We start from the raw sequence: 16092 nt of genomic DNA, 5'->3' as shown, positions 1-16092 counted from the left end.
GTACTGTTGGAATTGTTCCTTTAGTGACAAAGACAGTGAATAAAAAGGGATTACACCTGTACCTTTCTTAGTACAGGAACCTATTTTCCTGCTTCCTTTAATAAGAGAGTTTAAATAAACTCTGAGTTGTTTTTCAAATTTTGGTATTTTTTCCTATTGTTAGTGTTTACTTCCTAGAGTCCCAAGATGGTTTCTTTAGTATTCTAAATAGGATTTTTAGTTGATAATCAGGAGAGAGGTAGACTTATTGAGCTTATTCTATTTTTGGTGTCATTAGTAGCTTTATTTAATTCATCATTCTTTCTGTCCATCCATCTAGTTTTACTTTTCTGTGATCTCTTACAAATGGGCATTAGTTAAATTTCTTTTTACTTAGACCAACTTACTGTTATTTAATTTGCAAACTCCTTAGATCAGTGAGAACTTTTTATACATTTTCTGTAAAAGGCCGAACAATAAATATTTAACATTTTGTAGTTACAGTATCTCTGTCACAACTACTTAACTTTGCTCTTGTAATGTGAAAGCCATCTTAGATAATAGGGAAATAAATGAGGCTGACTGTATTTCTGTAACATTTATTCAGGACCAGGTAGCTAACTTGATTGGCCTGTGGGTCATAGTTATAGACCCTTGGTCAAAGCCTTCTGTATTTACTTTAAAAGAAAGTAATGCTTGAATATATGGCAGTATCCATAAAGCTTTGCATATGAAAATGTTTCCATAGCTGCTCAAATCTCCTGTAATTTAAGCTTTGTTCTGTATGGTATCTTATGAATTTAAAATTGAACCATATGAGATATCCCATTGTGCAATCATATGAAACTGTTCCTATTCTAACATTCTTTGAATGTATCTAACGTACATGTATGTGTAAGGTCATTGGTCATGGCATAGCCTTAAGAAACATGTAGTGAAACATAAAGCTCTGAAAAATTAAGGCTTTAAGGACAATGTGTGAACTATATGTATAAATTTCCTTTTCTAAATAATTTCTTTGTACCCTTGACCTTTTGTTTTTCAGTAAGTTTTTAGATTGTGAAAGGAAATACCTAGAGTTGTATTTTTCTTTGTTATTATTCTAGTTTTGATAGCACTGAACTTCACTTTTTGAAAACTTTCAGGTAAATGATCATAAAATGGTTGAGGAGCCAATGGAAGAGGGAGAACCGGCACCTGGCCTGGTAAGTACTCAGGTTAATTTAGTGAACATCATTGGTACCCTGGACTTTCACATTCACTTGATATCTTTTATCCAGTTAAAACAAGGAAAATTAAATAAAGTGTTTCTTAGATTCTCTAAATATCTAGTACATATAAAAGGTATCTGATATAACATTTTACCACCTAGACCTCTGCTTCTGACATTATTAAGGCTAAAAGTATAAGTATTTTGTTCTTCATTACTAGGTGGCTGACATGAATTAACTTTATACATGCAGTCACAATAAGCATAGTTATGTATTTGGTAGTTTGTGATTCATTTATGTTTATTTTTAAAAATAAGATATTTTATATTTTATGCATCTGAGTGTTTTGTCTGCATGCATGTGTATGGACTGTGTGCATACCCTTGGAAGTCAAAAGAGAGTGTTGGTTCCCTTGCATCTGTAGTTACAGATGGCTGTTAGCCACCATGTAGGTGCTAGGAATTGAACCCATGTACTATGCAAGAGCAAGTGTTCTTAATCACCAAGCCATCTCTCTAGCCCAATTTATGTGGCTTATGTTTACTTTTTACAGCTTCTTAAAATATTTATTTAGTGCTGCCAATACCTTAGGGAGTTTAAAGAATGTTTACTTTTAGATATCTTGTTGATGCCACTACTGTAAGATTATGTATTTATTTTTTATTAATCAGAAACATACATATCATATTTAACTAAAAATGTACTTGAAAGCCCCAATAAATTTCTCCATATTTTAATTCCAAATTTCGAAATTTAAAAACCATGCTTGAAATATGTCTCTCAGACAAATTCTTTCAAAAATAATCTTTAAGTATGTTTTACTTAAATTCACACAAAACATTAGATACAGAGTATTTCAAGCCTGTAATGGATGCTTAATATGCAGTAGATTTTGCTTGTCTTGTTTCATTTCTGTTCCTTTTGGGTAACACTGGATATTGAATCTAGGGCTTCATACCTGCTAAGTAGCTGTTAGTGTTCTACCACTGGGCTATAGACCTAGCTATACTTTTGCTTTTTATTTTGAGATAGGAGCTCACTAAATTCTTCAGGTTAGACTTGAACTCACTCTGTAGCCCAGGGTGGCTTTGATTTGCTTGTGGTTATCTTGGCTTTGCCTACTGTGTAGATGGGATTAATAGACTTATGCCTTTCTTTTTGATGGGTATTAAGCCTTACTGTGCTTCAGTATTTTGTTCTCTTACAGTGGTGGCAATCAATTTTCTTTCTATTCAGCTCCCTTTCTTTCAAAATCTTAAAAACTCTACAAATGTGCAAAACTCTCATGAATAATCACAACTCAATACTGTTGGACTGTTACTATTAGGTAGAATTTATGCTTCATAATAAAGTATACAAAGATGATACATATAAGTTCAGTAACTTATTTTTATAGATATTTTGTTTTTTTGTAAAGATCCTATGTGACTGAGATCTGAAATAGAGGTTTTATTTTCATTTTATAGATGAGGGAACCAAGACTGATGAAATTAGAATAAACCTAAGTAAGAATTAGTTTGCTGTCATCCTTTGGTCTCCAGTCATCGGTATAAAATTTTGCAGTATTAGTATTCTGTGATTATTTTCCAATGTGTTCATTATTTTGGTGTGTTTAGTTCAAGCTAGTAGCACTTTGTTATTTGCATTATTTATGTCATTATTATTATTGTTAGCCTTTGTTCAGAGGGCATTGATATTGGCACGGCTTTTAATGACACTGCAGTATTCTCTGCATGTTCTTCTGTGTCTCCACATGTGCTTTAACAAGTCCACAACAAAATGGCTTCTTTTTTAATTTTAGGTTTTGATTTTTAACTAAAATATCTTTTCTTCCTTGAAATAAAACAAATGCCTGAACAGATGGATGTTGCATTATTATATAAACCCCAATGTATTTAGTCTTTAAGTATCCCTCCATTATTTTGTTTAGCCTTTTGTTCTGGAGGCTAGTCTTTAGTCTTGTGAACCTTCTGTATTGGAGGTATAATAGGCTGCTACTAGATTGTCTTCTTCATCTCCTTTTCATCCTAAGAGTTGATCTCTTCCCCATAAGCAAATTGCTTGTCAAAGGAATGAAGCAATAGTGTATTTGATTAACTGTTTTGCGCTTATTAGTCCATTTTTCTAGTGTTACAGCATTCTTGGCTTTTATATAAAACAAAAATGATCAGAATATAGAAGTTGTTTTTCAGCGTTCTTAATTTTTTTTAAATTTTAAATATACTTTAGAATTTTGGAAAAGTACTTAACCCTGTAGACACTTGTGCCTCAGATTTGTCATTTAATGTGGAAAAAGTAGTGAACTCTGTTTGGGAGTTATTAAATTTTTATTTTACAGTAACAACCTCATTTTCACAGATCAACTAAGAATAGGCACTATATATATTTTCTAGGACTGCCCTAACAAAGGACCACAGACTGAGTGTCCTAAACAGCAGAAATTAATTTTCTCACAATTCTGATTTCTATTAAGTCTGACATCAAGGTGTTGGCAAAATTGATTTTTTTTCTGAGGACTTTCTCCTGAGTTTGTAGATGGTCTATGGCTTCACACCCCCTATGCTGTGTGTGTGTGTGTGTGTGTGTGTGTGTGTGTGTGTGTGTGTGTATGTGTTGTATGTTGTGTGTGTGCGCACATGCTTGCTTGCACAGGCTTTGTTGTGTGTAAGATTATTAGTCATTTGGGATTAGGGCACAGACATATAATGTTATTTTTTCTTAATTATCTTCGATATTAAATGTCCCTAATAGAGTAATACTCAATTTAACATACCACTCTTGAGAGTGTATATCTGACTTTCTGTGACATTGATATTATTTTAGCTGCCAAGACTAGCTCATTGCGACTATTCTCTTGTCCACTTTAGCCACAGCCACCATTAATTAGTCAGATAATCTAAGGGCCAATAAGTAAGGAACATTTGACCTGACATTGTAGAACTCAAGCTTTGAGTGTTTTAATTTTGTTTTCTAGACTGTGATAGGGTTGGATCAGAGGTTATACTTTCAGCTTTGCTATTTTGTGTTAGGGAATTCATGCAGATTAAAAAAAATGTTAGTTGCTGTGCTTTCTATAGGGACTAGAATTACAACTCATTAGAATATAGTCATAACACCTGAGAGGAGTCTTCTATTATGGGGCAGAAATATTTCCTGGGAGGATTTTGTTCTTTCTAACATAGATGGTAGGAAACTTGTATATCATTTATATTCACATTGTTAATAAAACCTCATGGCATGGGAACATTTTGAGTTTTGTAAATTCTATTTTTGTGAGTTTCCTTTGCATTGATCTAGGTATTAAAATACTTAAGATTATAGTAAATTACTATTCAAAAGGACTTTTGAGATTTTTATTTTTGCTTTCTCATGATTTGCAAGTTTTTATCTTTACTTTCTCTGTCTTCGTCTCTAAGTTGCACTTCAGTGAGGAGCTTAAACATCTTAGTTCCTCAACTGACTGTGGTGTGTTCCACCCCAGTTGGTACATCTGCAGCACAACTTCTACACCTAAGGTCAAAGAACATGGAAGGAAGAGTGGTTGGAAAGATCATAAGAGGCAGGGGCCATATTGGCTGATGCAGGATAGTGTTCTCTATATAGGACAGGGAAGCTGCACCCATGAAATCTCAACAGTAAGGTTGCATAAACAAGACCTAAACAATGATAACACTAGTTGACATGCCATCATAGATGGTAGAAATCTCACAAGGTCCCACCCCTAGATGAAGTGCTGTAGGCAATTAATGACTGCTGAGAGAGGAGAATAAGTTTCCCTCTCCCAGATGAGTTCACTAGTTGATTATCCAGTCACCAACCCTAACAACATATACATATGAGCAACACTAGATGGACTCAGCAGGTTTATTTATATATTTATATGTATATATGTATGATAATAATTTTAAAAAAGCTGGGCAGTGGTGGCGCATGGCTTTAATCCCAGAACTCGGGAGGTAGAGCCAGGCGGATCTCTGTGAGTTCGAGGCCAGCCTGGTCTCCAAAGCGAGTTCCAGAAAAGGCACAAAGCTACACAGAGAAACCCTGTCTCGAAAAAACCAAAAAAGAAAAAAACAAAACAGGATCTAATGTAGCTAAAGTTTTTCTCTTCGGGTCCCATCAAGCCCTGGCAGTCCCATAGCCCACTTATAAAATAAACACACAGATGCTTATATTATTTAAACTGCTTGGCCATTAGCTCAAGCCTACAATTGTCTAGCTCTTACACTTATACTCAGCTCATTTCTGTTCATCTATATGTCGCCTCCTGTTCCGTGGCTTTACCTGCTGCCTTTACATGCTGCTCCCTGGACAGCAGTCTGGTGTCTCTCCCAGCTTTCACCTCCCAGCCTCTCTTCTTTGTTTGTCCCGCCTATCCTATACTTTCTGCCTGGCTACTGGCCAATCAGTGGTTTATTTATCAATCAATCATAGCAACATATATTCACAACATGCAGGACATCCCATAGCAGTACAAGTTTGAGAGAGAGCATGGTAGGGAGTATATAGGAGTTGGAGAAAGGATGAGGGAATTATGTAAATACAGTAGTCATCTAAAAATCACAAATAAAAATTAAAATAAAAAATAAGTCCTAGTTCTTAATATTATTTTGTTATTGTTATCTACTTGTAAAGCTGTTGCATAAATTCATTTCACATGCTTTCATTTGCATGAAATTGTGTAGTAGGAGCTGGGCTTGGTGGCAGAAGGCAGAGGCAAGAGAATTGTCAAAAGTTTGAGGCCCATCTGATACCCATAGCAAGTTCCAGTCTAGCTAGGTATACATAGCAAGCCTGCCTCAAATGAATAACACCAACAACAAATCCCACTAACAAAAGAAATGAAATTATCTCTGTGTTATATCAGGAGATGGGAATTGCTAGACTGATAGGGCTTATTATTGTATAATTTATGGTGTGATTTTTTTTGAAATGGAACTAATCATAAGATGTTGGAACTGTACATCAGTATTATTATTATTATTATTATTATTATTATTATCATTTTGCAGAATGAAGATCTTAAAGAAATCCCTATTATACAGCATGTGAAAGAAGGATATGAGAAAGCAGATCCTGCACAGTTTGACTTGCTTAAGGTTCTTGGTCAGGGATCCTTTGGAAAGGTAATAAATACTTTTCCCTCCATTTGCTTTTCTTCTTGATATTTATCAAAAAATGTGTATGCATGCATAGAAATCATTTCTATGGCTCTCAAAGGATGCAAAAATGATTGTTTAGTTTTATATGTTGTATTTCTGTTTTTTATTCAGATTTCTTTTATGTTCTTTTATAGCAGTCAATGTTTTCTAATCCCCCGAGCTTATATTTCTCTAGGTAGAAAACATGGCATGTTCATTGCTGATTGTCTAAGTCACATACTTGATTTTTATGAAGATATTTTATATGTCCTTTTTTGTGTTCACTAACATAGATGGCTATCTCCTGGCAATATTATCTCTGTTTCTTAGCTCTGTATGGGAATTTAAAGTTTATGCTATAATTTATGTGTGGAATCAGGAGCTAACCCATCATTTCTTACAGTAAAGTAGAACTTGCATAGATGATTTGGAAATGATATGAAATTCTTGCTTTGAAGAATCTTTGAGAAAAATTAATTCATATACTCATTATTGTATTTGTTTAGTAAGTATTTAGTAATATGTTCTCAGAAAGGAAGTATGCGGATATGGATCCTGTAGCTTGTATACCTAAAATCTAAGACATGAAAATTATTGAATGCATACAATAAGTAATAACCTTTAGGAGACAGTTGCAATCACTATTTGTTGGGAGAAAGATGGAGAAACAAAATATCACAGTAGCTGAGAGTTCTTCTTTACAAGGAGGAAAATTAAGGCAATTTTCAAGAAAATATATTTACTGAGTACTTAGTGTGTACACAGTAGTTTTATGAAATATATTGGTGATTACAAACTAGACGTTAATTATTTGAATGTATTCTGGTATCTATATGGTGTAAAATATATGAAATACATAGAAATGTTTTTAGGATGCAAAAGACAAACTGAGATGGCTTATGGTTTGTCAATGAATGACAAAGTGATTGGTTATCAACTTAACACACCTGGAAAGAGGGAACCTCAGTTGAAACACTGCATCCATCAGTTTGGCCCATGGGCATGTTTGTCAGGTATTATCTTATTTGATGGTTGGTGTAGGATGGCCCTGCACACTGTGGGTGGTACCATCCCTGGATAGGTGAGTTTGGTCTGTATAAGGAAGGTGGCTGAGCAAGGCAGAGGAAGCATGCCAGTGAGCAACATTCCTCATGATCTCTGCTTCAGTTCCTGCCTTGAGAGCCTTCCCTGGCTTCTCTCTATGATGGACTGTAATGTATAAGCCAAATAAATCCTTTGACCCTCAAATTGTTCTTTTGTCATGGTGCCTATCACAGTAGCAGAAAACGAAGTCAGACAGGGATAAAAACGTAAAGAATAGCCTGTAAAGAAAAATTAGAAGGGCCTATTAATAGGTTGCTGGTGTTGGTAGAGGAGGTATGTAGCTGGAGAGTTTCTTTCCAGGTTCCACCAAGCCCCTGCAATCCCTCAGCCCACTTATAAAATAATCACTCAGATGCTTTTATATGTGTGTGTGTGTGTGTGTGTGTGTGTGTGTGTGTGTGTGTGTGTGTTGTATGCTATATAACTTCATTTTTCATGTTTCTGAGATATATATTACTTTAGAACAGATAATTTTTTTATATATCAAGGTCTAAATGCTTAAATATTTGACAAAATGATACCACAGAAACATTTCAAGTTATTAAAAAGTTTTGTTATTCAATATATAATATATATGTATAATATATATATATTCATTTGTGCATTTATTTCTTGCTTTGTTTCATAAAAGATTTAAGAATTCCATAGATAAACAACAATCAAAATGGAAAGCAAGTAGCACAAGTTGGATGTGGTATTTCTTGCCTATAACCCTGGCACTCAGGCGGCTGAGTAAATAGGCTGCTTCTGCAGTTAAAGCCAGCCTGGGAGGCTACCAAGAGGTTTGAGCCTGGCTTGGGTAAATAATGAGACCCATTTTCAAACAAATCCAAAAGTCAAAAGACAGAAAAAAAAAAACACAAACAAGACTGAAAACAAGTGACAATGTAGATGGAAAAAGAAAAATCAGAGTAGGAAAGATTAGATAAAGTCTGGACTATACACTGTTGTTTACAAATGTGTAACATATAAACATAAGGCCTGGAAGCCTTTCTTAAGCAGGCCAGAAATATGATTGGCAGCCATCATAAAAAAAAAGCTTCCATATTCACATGGATTGGTATTAACAATATCTTTAAGGTAGAACCATATTAAACAGACCAAATAAATTTTTTATTGCTCTTCATAAAAAATAATGTATAACAAAATGAGTCTTTCTCATATTATCTTCATGTTAAATTTAACAACATGCTAACAAATTGTCGGTGTAGTCCTTAAATTTAGGGAATACTTTGTGTAAAAAGGTTTGTTTAGCAAAGTCTTTGTTCAAACCCCTTTTAAATTCATAGTAATAAGATGCAGAATAGTGAGACTTATGCAGTTCATCAACCAAAGCTATTAAGAAGGTAGCTTTTATTTTGCTTCTAAGGATATGAACATACTTGCTTGTCAGTATTGCATCACTTATGTAGGCATTGTGTGGGTGTGACTTGTGTGAATATGCTGAACATATTCAAGAATTTGGCTAAGGCTGTGAATCAGATACATGTAGGCCCTATTCCAAGAAACCTGGCGCTGTACAATCTTAAGTTTTTCAGCGAAGGTTCCAATGTTAAAATACAATCTATTAGTTAGCCAAACTAACTAATAGAAATCTAGAGAAGACCCAAATGGATAAAGTAGACATATAAAGGGGACAACAAACTGCTGAAATTCACAAAATCATTAGGGTAGTGCTTTAAAAATTTGTACTCATAAATTGAAAAATCCAGAGTAAATGAATTAATTGATTGACATGTAACTTACCAGAATTAAACCAAAACTACACAAACAATGCAAATATACCTATACCAAGAATGAGAAGCAGTAATTACCAAGATAAATAAATAAAAAAGTCCAGTACCAGATGGACTCCATATGCATTCAGTCATATGTAGAACGTGTATGTGCTTGTATATATGGAGTGGAATAGGAGGGTAAAGAGGGATGAAGAAGTTCACAGAGAGTGAGAGTGTGTTGAAAAAGTGTGTGTAATAAAAGATATTAAATCAAATGAAGAGGACTGCTTGAATGGAGACAGGTCCACAAGAGGCAGTAGGGATGGGAAGAGTCAGAGTGGAAGTGAGTAAGAACGAGATATCATGCTGTGTATATATGACTATGTCATAATGAAACCTTTTTATATAAGTAAAATAGAGAAAAAGCAGTGTCCCCATGAAGAATGTATGGGGAATTCTGTAGTGTTCATATGAAATATAATTTTACTTATGGCCACTAATGAAAGGTAGTACACCTGAATATTACATTATTTTAAAATATAAACAAAACATTAAAATCTGGCATTGTCAGACTAGATTGTATAGCATGGGCCAAATCAATTATACAATAAATATATATACTCATGGATTATAAAATAATATTTCCTTTTATGATAAGCCTTTAAATATAGGACTTAATGAATTTTGAACATTGAACTGTTTTATTTTTATATCTGATCAATTATCAAGTAATAGTTTTTTTTTAAAAATACATAGTTGTGTCTTGAAATAGTCTATAGTTGGTCTTTTCTCCACAATCAACTTTTAAGTATATATGATCTAATTCATCTCCAAGTATTTATTCAGTACTTCTTAATGGAGAATATAAAAGTCCATGTGTTTGAAAAAAATACTTTGAGGTAAGTCACTCATTTCCCTCTGGACAGGTTCCCACCGTCTAATGTACCTAGAAAGATCATGATAGATACAATAGCTATATTTGTAATTGATTGTGAGAAGATAGAGCTAGGTTTTTCTTGTTGAAAATGACATATTATGGAATTAGGAAACAGTCACTTTTTCAGATTATGAATGATGATATCTTTTATTTGACATTTAGGAATAATAGGGAAGACTTGAAGAGCTATGAGAAATGACTACTTTGTACAGCATTTTCTTTCTTGAATCAGGGCCTCTTTTACCCTTCCTTAACTGCCTCTTCCTTTATATGCTGTTCTTTGCAATACTATTAAGGACTGTGTTCTACAACAGTAGTTCTCCAATCTGTGTGTCACTAGTCACCTCCAAACCCTTTCAAGAAGTCCTTAGGTCAAAATGATTTCATAATAATCCCAATATTTTTAGACCTGCTATACCATGGCACAATAAAGGAAAACACTGCAAATAGTACATTTTTCATTGGATTCTTTACTGCCTCACACTTAAATAATGTCCTTGATGAGATATAATCAGTTATTTCCTTTATTATATCTCAACAATTGAATTCACATCTTTTTTTTTTTTCCTTTGAGATAGGGTTTCTCTGTGTAGCTTTGCGCCTTTCCTGGATCTCGCTTGGTAGACCAGGCTGCCCTTGAACTCACAAAGATCCACCTGCCTCTGCCTCCCGAGTGCTGGGATTAAAGGCATGCACCACCACCGCCCAGCTGAATTCACATCTTTTTAATAGTCTATACTGAACAGAAAATACAATAAAACATTTTAGTTGTAGATCAAAGAACAAGTTTTTTCAAAGCATTATACAAGTGTAAATTTTTGAATTATGGGGTGAACTAGCCATTTTTTCATGGATCAGTATTTTATATTTCTGTATTAATTTTTTAAAATTCCATAAGAATTTATTTTGCTCATAATAACTATCCTACCCCAACTCCTCCCAAATCCACTCTCATTTTCTTACCCACTCAACCTCTGAGTTTTTCTTGCTTTTTTTTAAACCCATGGAATCCACCCCATGTACTCTTGAGAGTGGGGCGTGTCCTAGAGTGTGGTTAGCCTACTCGTGGATCACTCCACTAAAGAAAACTGACTATCCTTCTCCTAGCCATCAAAGGCCCAAAGGCTCCTAAAAGCCACTTTCTCATTTTCTGTGCGGGGATTTTATCCGGCTTGAGCTTACACCAGTCTTCTGCATTCTGTCACAATTGAGGGGACGTCATCTGTGCAACTGTCCTCTAGTGGATCTCTATTCTTACTAGAAAAACTGAGTTACAAACTATAGTTACTTAAATTTAAGTATTGATAGGTTTTTTTGTCATTTTTTTTTTTGTAAAAAAATGAATGGTTTGATTCTATTTAGTAGGAAAAAGGTACTGGCCATATTTTTGTCTGTTAAAAGTAGAAGTTTGAAGAAAAATAGATTATTAATTTTTTATTTTTTAATTTATAAATCTTTTTATATAAAGCTTGTAAATAAAAAATATTATACCGAAATTAGTCAGACTGGAAGTCTGTATAGCTAAATCAGTTATCTACAGTTCATTAAGTTCAAATTGGCATTTGAAATGGAAGCTGCAAAGCTTCACATTAAATTTTATACTTTCAGTATTAAATATATTTTATTAATGTATCCACCACTGAGACAAAAAATAAATCCATGACAAAATTAGGACTAGAACAACAATTAGCTTTACATACTTTTCCATAACTCGTGTCCATGAGTTTTTTCTTCCACAGAACCATACTATTTCAATAGCTTCTATCATTCTCTGATGAGATAGCTATGTCAGCATTTGGAAGGGGTTTGTAACTCAGTGAATCAGTGTTTCTCAGGTGACCTGTGCATCAAGTCAAATATGCGTACCAAATACATTCACAATGCAAGAAGGACCAGTATATGTTTGTGTAACAGGACATAGCTAGATGAAATAAATACCGGTTCAGATTCTTGTTCGCAAGGAAACATTTAAAGAAACTGCTAGTTGCCAATTTCTGATGTTTTATCAGAATAGTCACAGTTATAAGAAAAAATTATTGAAATTGTGTCTTTCCCAAATCATACTTGTGAACCCTGATTAAAAAAAAAAACAAAACGAGTAAAAAACTGTATTTGCTGCAAAACAACTTGATTTCAACATGTTGAATATAGAGGCAGATATATGAATCCAGTTGTCTTATTTTAAGCTAGATAATAGGTATTAGCAAAAATGTAGTTCAGTGTCACACTTCTCATTTACTTTCTTATTTTGGAAAATACAATTACCTTTAAAAAACATTGATGAACAGGGGTGGTGGTGGCACATGCCTTTAATCCCAGCTCTCCGGAGGCAGAGGCAGGTGGATAGCTTGTGTGTTTGAAACCAGCCTGGTATACAAAGCAAGTTCCAGGACAGCCAGAGCTGTTACACAGAGAAACCATGTCTCAAAAAAACAAAAAACAAATCATATATGATTACATATAACATGTTTAGTGTTATTCCATTAATAAATACATAGTCAATATTCTTTTCTAATTTTAATATGGTAAATATGAATAGATGCAACCACACAGTCAAAGTCTTTGGAGTCTTCAATAATTTAAAAATTTTTTAAAGATGTTTTTAAGCCCCAAAGATTGAGAAAACTGCTTTTCTATAAAAATGAAACATAATTTCATATGTGGTGGAGTCAAAACCTGTCAGATGAGTTGGCTTCTTTGTTTGGAATTTCCTCATCATATGATTTTGATTATATAACAGGAAACTTTTCCTGTACTTAGTAAAACTCTGAACCCTTTGAGCCTGGTACTCAGGGTTAATAACTTTTGCTTTGCTTTGCAGTTTATTTTTTTAGTTATGAAAATCCATTTTACTTATTGCTTTAAAGGTGATAAAGAGTGCCTCTTTAATCAGTTGTATAAATACATACCCATCTGTTCACTGACAGATAAAACTTGGCCAAAACATAGATGAGTAAATATACTTCTGGAATTGTAACTCTTTACCTTAAACAATATAGGGTTTATATGATATCCTGTCTTCATAACTGATCAAGTTATTTGGTCTATTCTGTATACCAGCTTTAAAAATAAATTTCTGTGATTAAAAGTACCAACTAAACACTAATAAATTATAAGACTTTAATTTTGATTTTGATTTTTGTTTTTGTTTTATTTTTTGATTTTTCAAGACAGGGTTTCTGTGTAGCTTTGGAGACTGTCCTGGATCTCGCTCTGTAGACCAGGCCGGCCTCAAACTCACAGAGGTCCACCTGCCTCTGCCTCCCGAGTGCTGGGATTACAGGCATGTGCCACCACTGCCCGTAATTTTGATTTTTAATGCTTCCATTAAAAATGGTACTGATGGTGGGTGATGGGTATGCTGACTTTGACACTATTTTCTTAAGTGCTTATTGTTTTTAAAGTAAAGGAAACAAATAGAACAGCCATTTTGAAATATCAGTGGTGCTAGCCACATTTTCTTAAGTTGTACATTATTTGGGAAAATTTGCTTGGAGTTCATTCAGATTAGTTTTTAAAAAAGAAAGTGACATACTATAGTAGTTTTAATCTGTTCATTTAATACACAAATATTGATCTGCAAAATGTGCGGTTTGGTTTAACTTTGAAGCTTCTCTGTTCAACAATATTTGTTCCATTTGTTAATGTGGGAACTCTTCATTGGTCTACTCCAAGTGTGGTTATCATCCCTTAATTAGTAGCTCATTACTGCAGATGGTTAAAAAGAGAGAGCCTGGCGGTGGTGGCGTACGCCTGTAATCCCAGCACTCCGGAGGCAGAGGCAGGCGGATCTCTGTGAGTTCAAGGCCAGCCTGGGCTACTAAGTGAGTTCCAGGAAAGGCACAAAGCTACACAGAAAAACCCTGTCTCGAAAAACAGGGGGAGAGAGAGAGAGAGAGAGAGAGAGAGAGAGAGAGAGAGAGAGAGAGAGAGAGAAATTTGGAGAGGATACTAGTGGGGTGCTATGGAATGATTTTTAAGGGAGTTGATGAGGGGTAAGTTTGATCCAAACACATTATATGCATGTAATGTTTGTACAAAATACTCAAACAATAACTTATAAAAGAAGTAGTCTATCTAATACCAAATGGTCAGTCCTGAAAACATCTGTACAAGAAACATTGTGTGAACTGAGGATATATTTTAAAAAGTGTGAGTGTATGCATGCAATAACAATTAATAAGAAAGAGGCCATGAATTTGAAAGAGAGCAGGGAGAGGTAATATGGAAGTATTTGGATGGAAGAAAGGGAAGGGAGAAGTGATGTAATTATATTGTAATCTCAAAAAAAAAGTGAATGATTTCATTCCATCTTTTAGGTTTTTGAGATGTACATTCCTTTATTATTTTCTGTCAACTACTAGTTTCTAATTCTTCTCTATGTAACATAGTATGGCCTGAGTAACGTCAACAAACAAATGATGTAAGAGCCAGAGGTTGGGGAGGACTATTATGAAACAGTTTTTTCTGGGTATGACAAGACTCTTTCACTCATGAACCCATGGGAACTGTGGTTGTCAGTAGGGGACTTGCACAGTGTCAAGCTGGTCAAAATTCCACAGGGATGTGGTTGGGAGGGTCAGTTTTGTTTGGTAAGTTGCTCATGTTCTTATAGTTGGCTCTAAACCTGTGCACATGCTAGAAGCACTATTTGGATTAAGTTCTATATAAAAAGAGAACTTAACATTGGGAGAGATGTAGGGGTGGGACAAATTGGGGAGCATAGTGGGTGGATGTAATCAGAATGCATTGTTTGATATGAATATATAAGAAAATATATTTAAAGTGATGAAGTGGCTTCAAGTGAAATTTCACTTAAAATATTTCCTCTATTAGGTTTTTCTTGTTAGAAAGAAGACTGGTCCTGATGCTGGGCAGCTCTATGCAATGAAGGTGTTAAGAAAAGCTTGTTTAAAAGGTATCAAATTAAAAAGAACATTAGAATATAATTAGGCAAAACTTGTTTTAAGAAATACACTGTGTATTGCTTGTAAGGAGAATAGTTAAGAGTTGCTTTTAGCATTGTTATTACAGTTTTCTAGTATAAATTTATACTTCTGGGGTCCTCTATTGTCATATAACTTAATTTGCTGAATGTGTACTTGAATAAAAGTTTAAAACCAGGACATGTGACATATTTCATTCAATTCAGTCTGAACTTCAACATTTTTTTAAATCTTTACTTTTTTCTTTCAACATTTTTATTTTTTACTGTTTTATCTGGGTGTTAAACGTTTAGAAAGCACAGCTACTCTATACATTTATATGCACTGTCTTCTAGTCTTCGAAAAGTAATACTGACCCTGATAGGATGATATGTACCTGTAATCCCAGCTTTAGAGAGGTGGGCTCAAGATCACCCTCTGCTATATAGCACATTGAAGACCAGTATGGACATTCTGAAACCAGTGAAAGAGAGAAGGAGGGAGCGAGGGGGGAAAGAGAGAGGGCAAAGTTTATTACTGATTTCAGTTTTATTTCACATGAAAACTTCAAGAAATACATATTAGCCAAATATGCTACTTTAGTCTCTCTGTAGATCTAACAGAATCTGCTGATTTCTGAAAATGGTTATTATTATCTAGTAATACACTTATTTAATTTCACTTAATTACATTGGTTACTTATGAAATTATTTATATATTTATATTTTGATTAGTAAATGGCAGGTCTTTACTGAGAATATGAATGAGTATAACATTTCAATCTTTGTGATTTTAGTTCGAGACCGGGTTCGCACAAAAATGGAGAGGGACATTCTGGTGGAAGTAAACCATCCATTTATTGTCAAATTACACTATGGTATGTAACACTTCTTTTATTATTAAATTAAAGAACTGCATTTTTTTCAGATACTACAACAACAAATAGTTCAAAGTTATTTAATGTATCAATATCTACCTTTTAGTTGTCTCAAGTTGATTTACTCATTTAAGGTAACATGATAATTTCTTCTAAAACCCCATCAAGTGTCATGGAGGGGGGTCATGAAGTTTCACCCC

General features: G+C 34.1%; 1 protein-coding gene across 1 annotated transcript in view; it reads left to right on the top strand.

Moving 5' to 3' along the window:
- Positions 1-16092, top strand: part of Rps6ka6 (ribosomal protein S6 kinase A6) — a 94472-nt gene that overhangs the window by 18700 nt on the left and 59680 nt on the right. Inside the window, exons 4-7 of the mRNA XM_036175090.1 lie at positions 1125-1184; positions 6203-6316; positions 14927-15008; positions 15812-15892. Of these exons, the coding sequence (XP_036030983.1) occupies positions 1125-1184; positions 6203-6316; positions 14927-15008; positions 15812-15892 (337 nt within the window). The remainder of the gene's footprint in view (positions 1-1124; positions 1185-6202; positions 6317-14926; positions 15009-15811; positions 15893-16092) is intronic.

This window comes from Onychomys torridus, chromosome X (assembly GCF_903995425.1).
Source record: "Onychomys torridus chromosome X, mOncTor1.1, whole genome shotgun sequence".
In the NCBI taxonomy this organism is placed as follows: domain Eukaryota; kingdom Metazoa; phylum Chordata; class Mammalia; order Rodentia; family Cricetidae; genus Onychomys; species Onychomys torridus.
The sequence above is the reverse complement of the archived record's forward strand: the minus strand, read 5'-3'. Positions and strand labels throughout refer to the sequence as shown.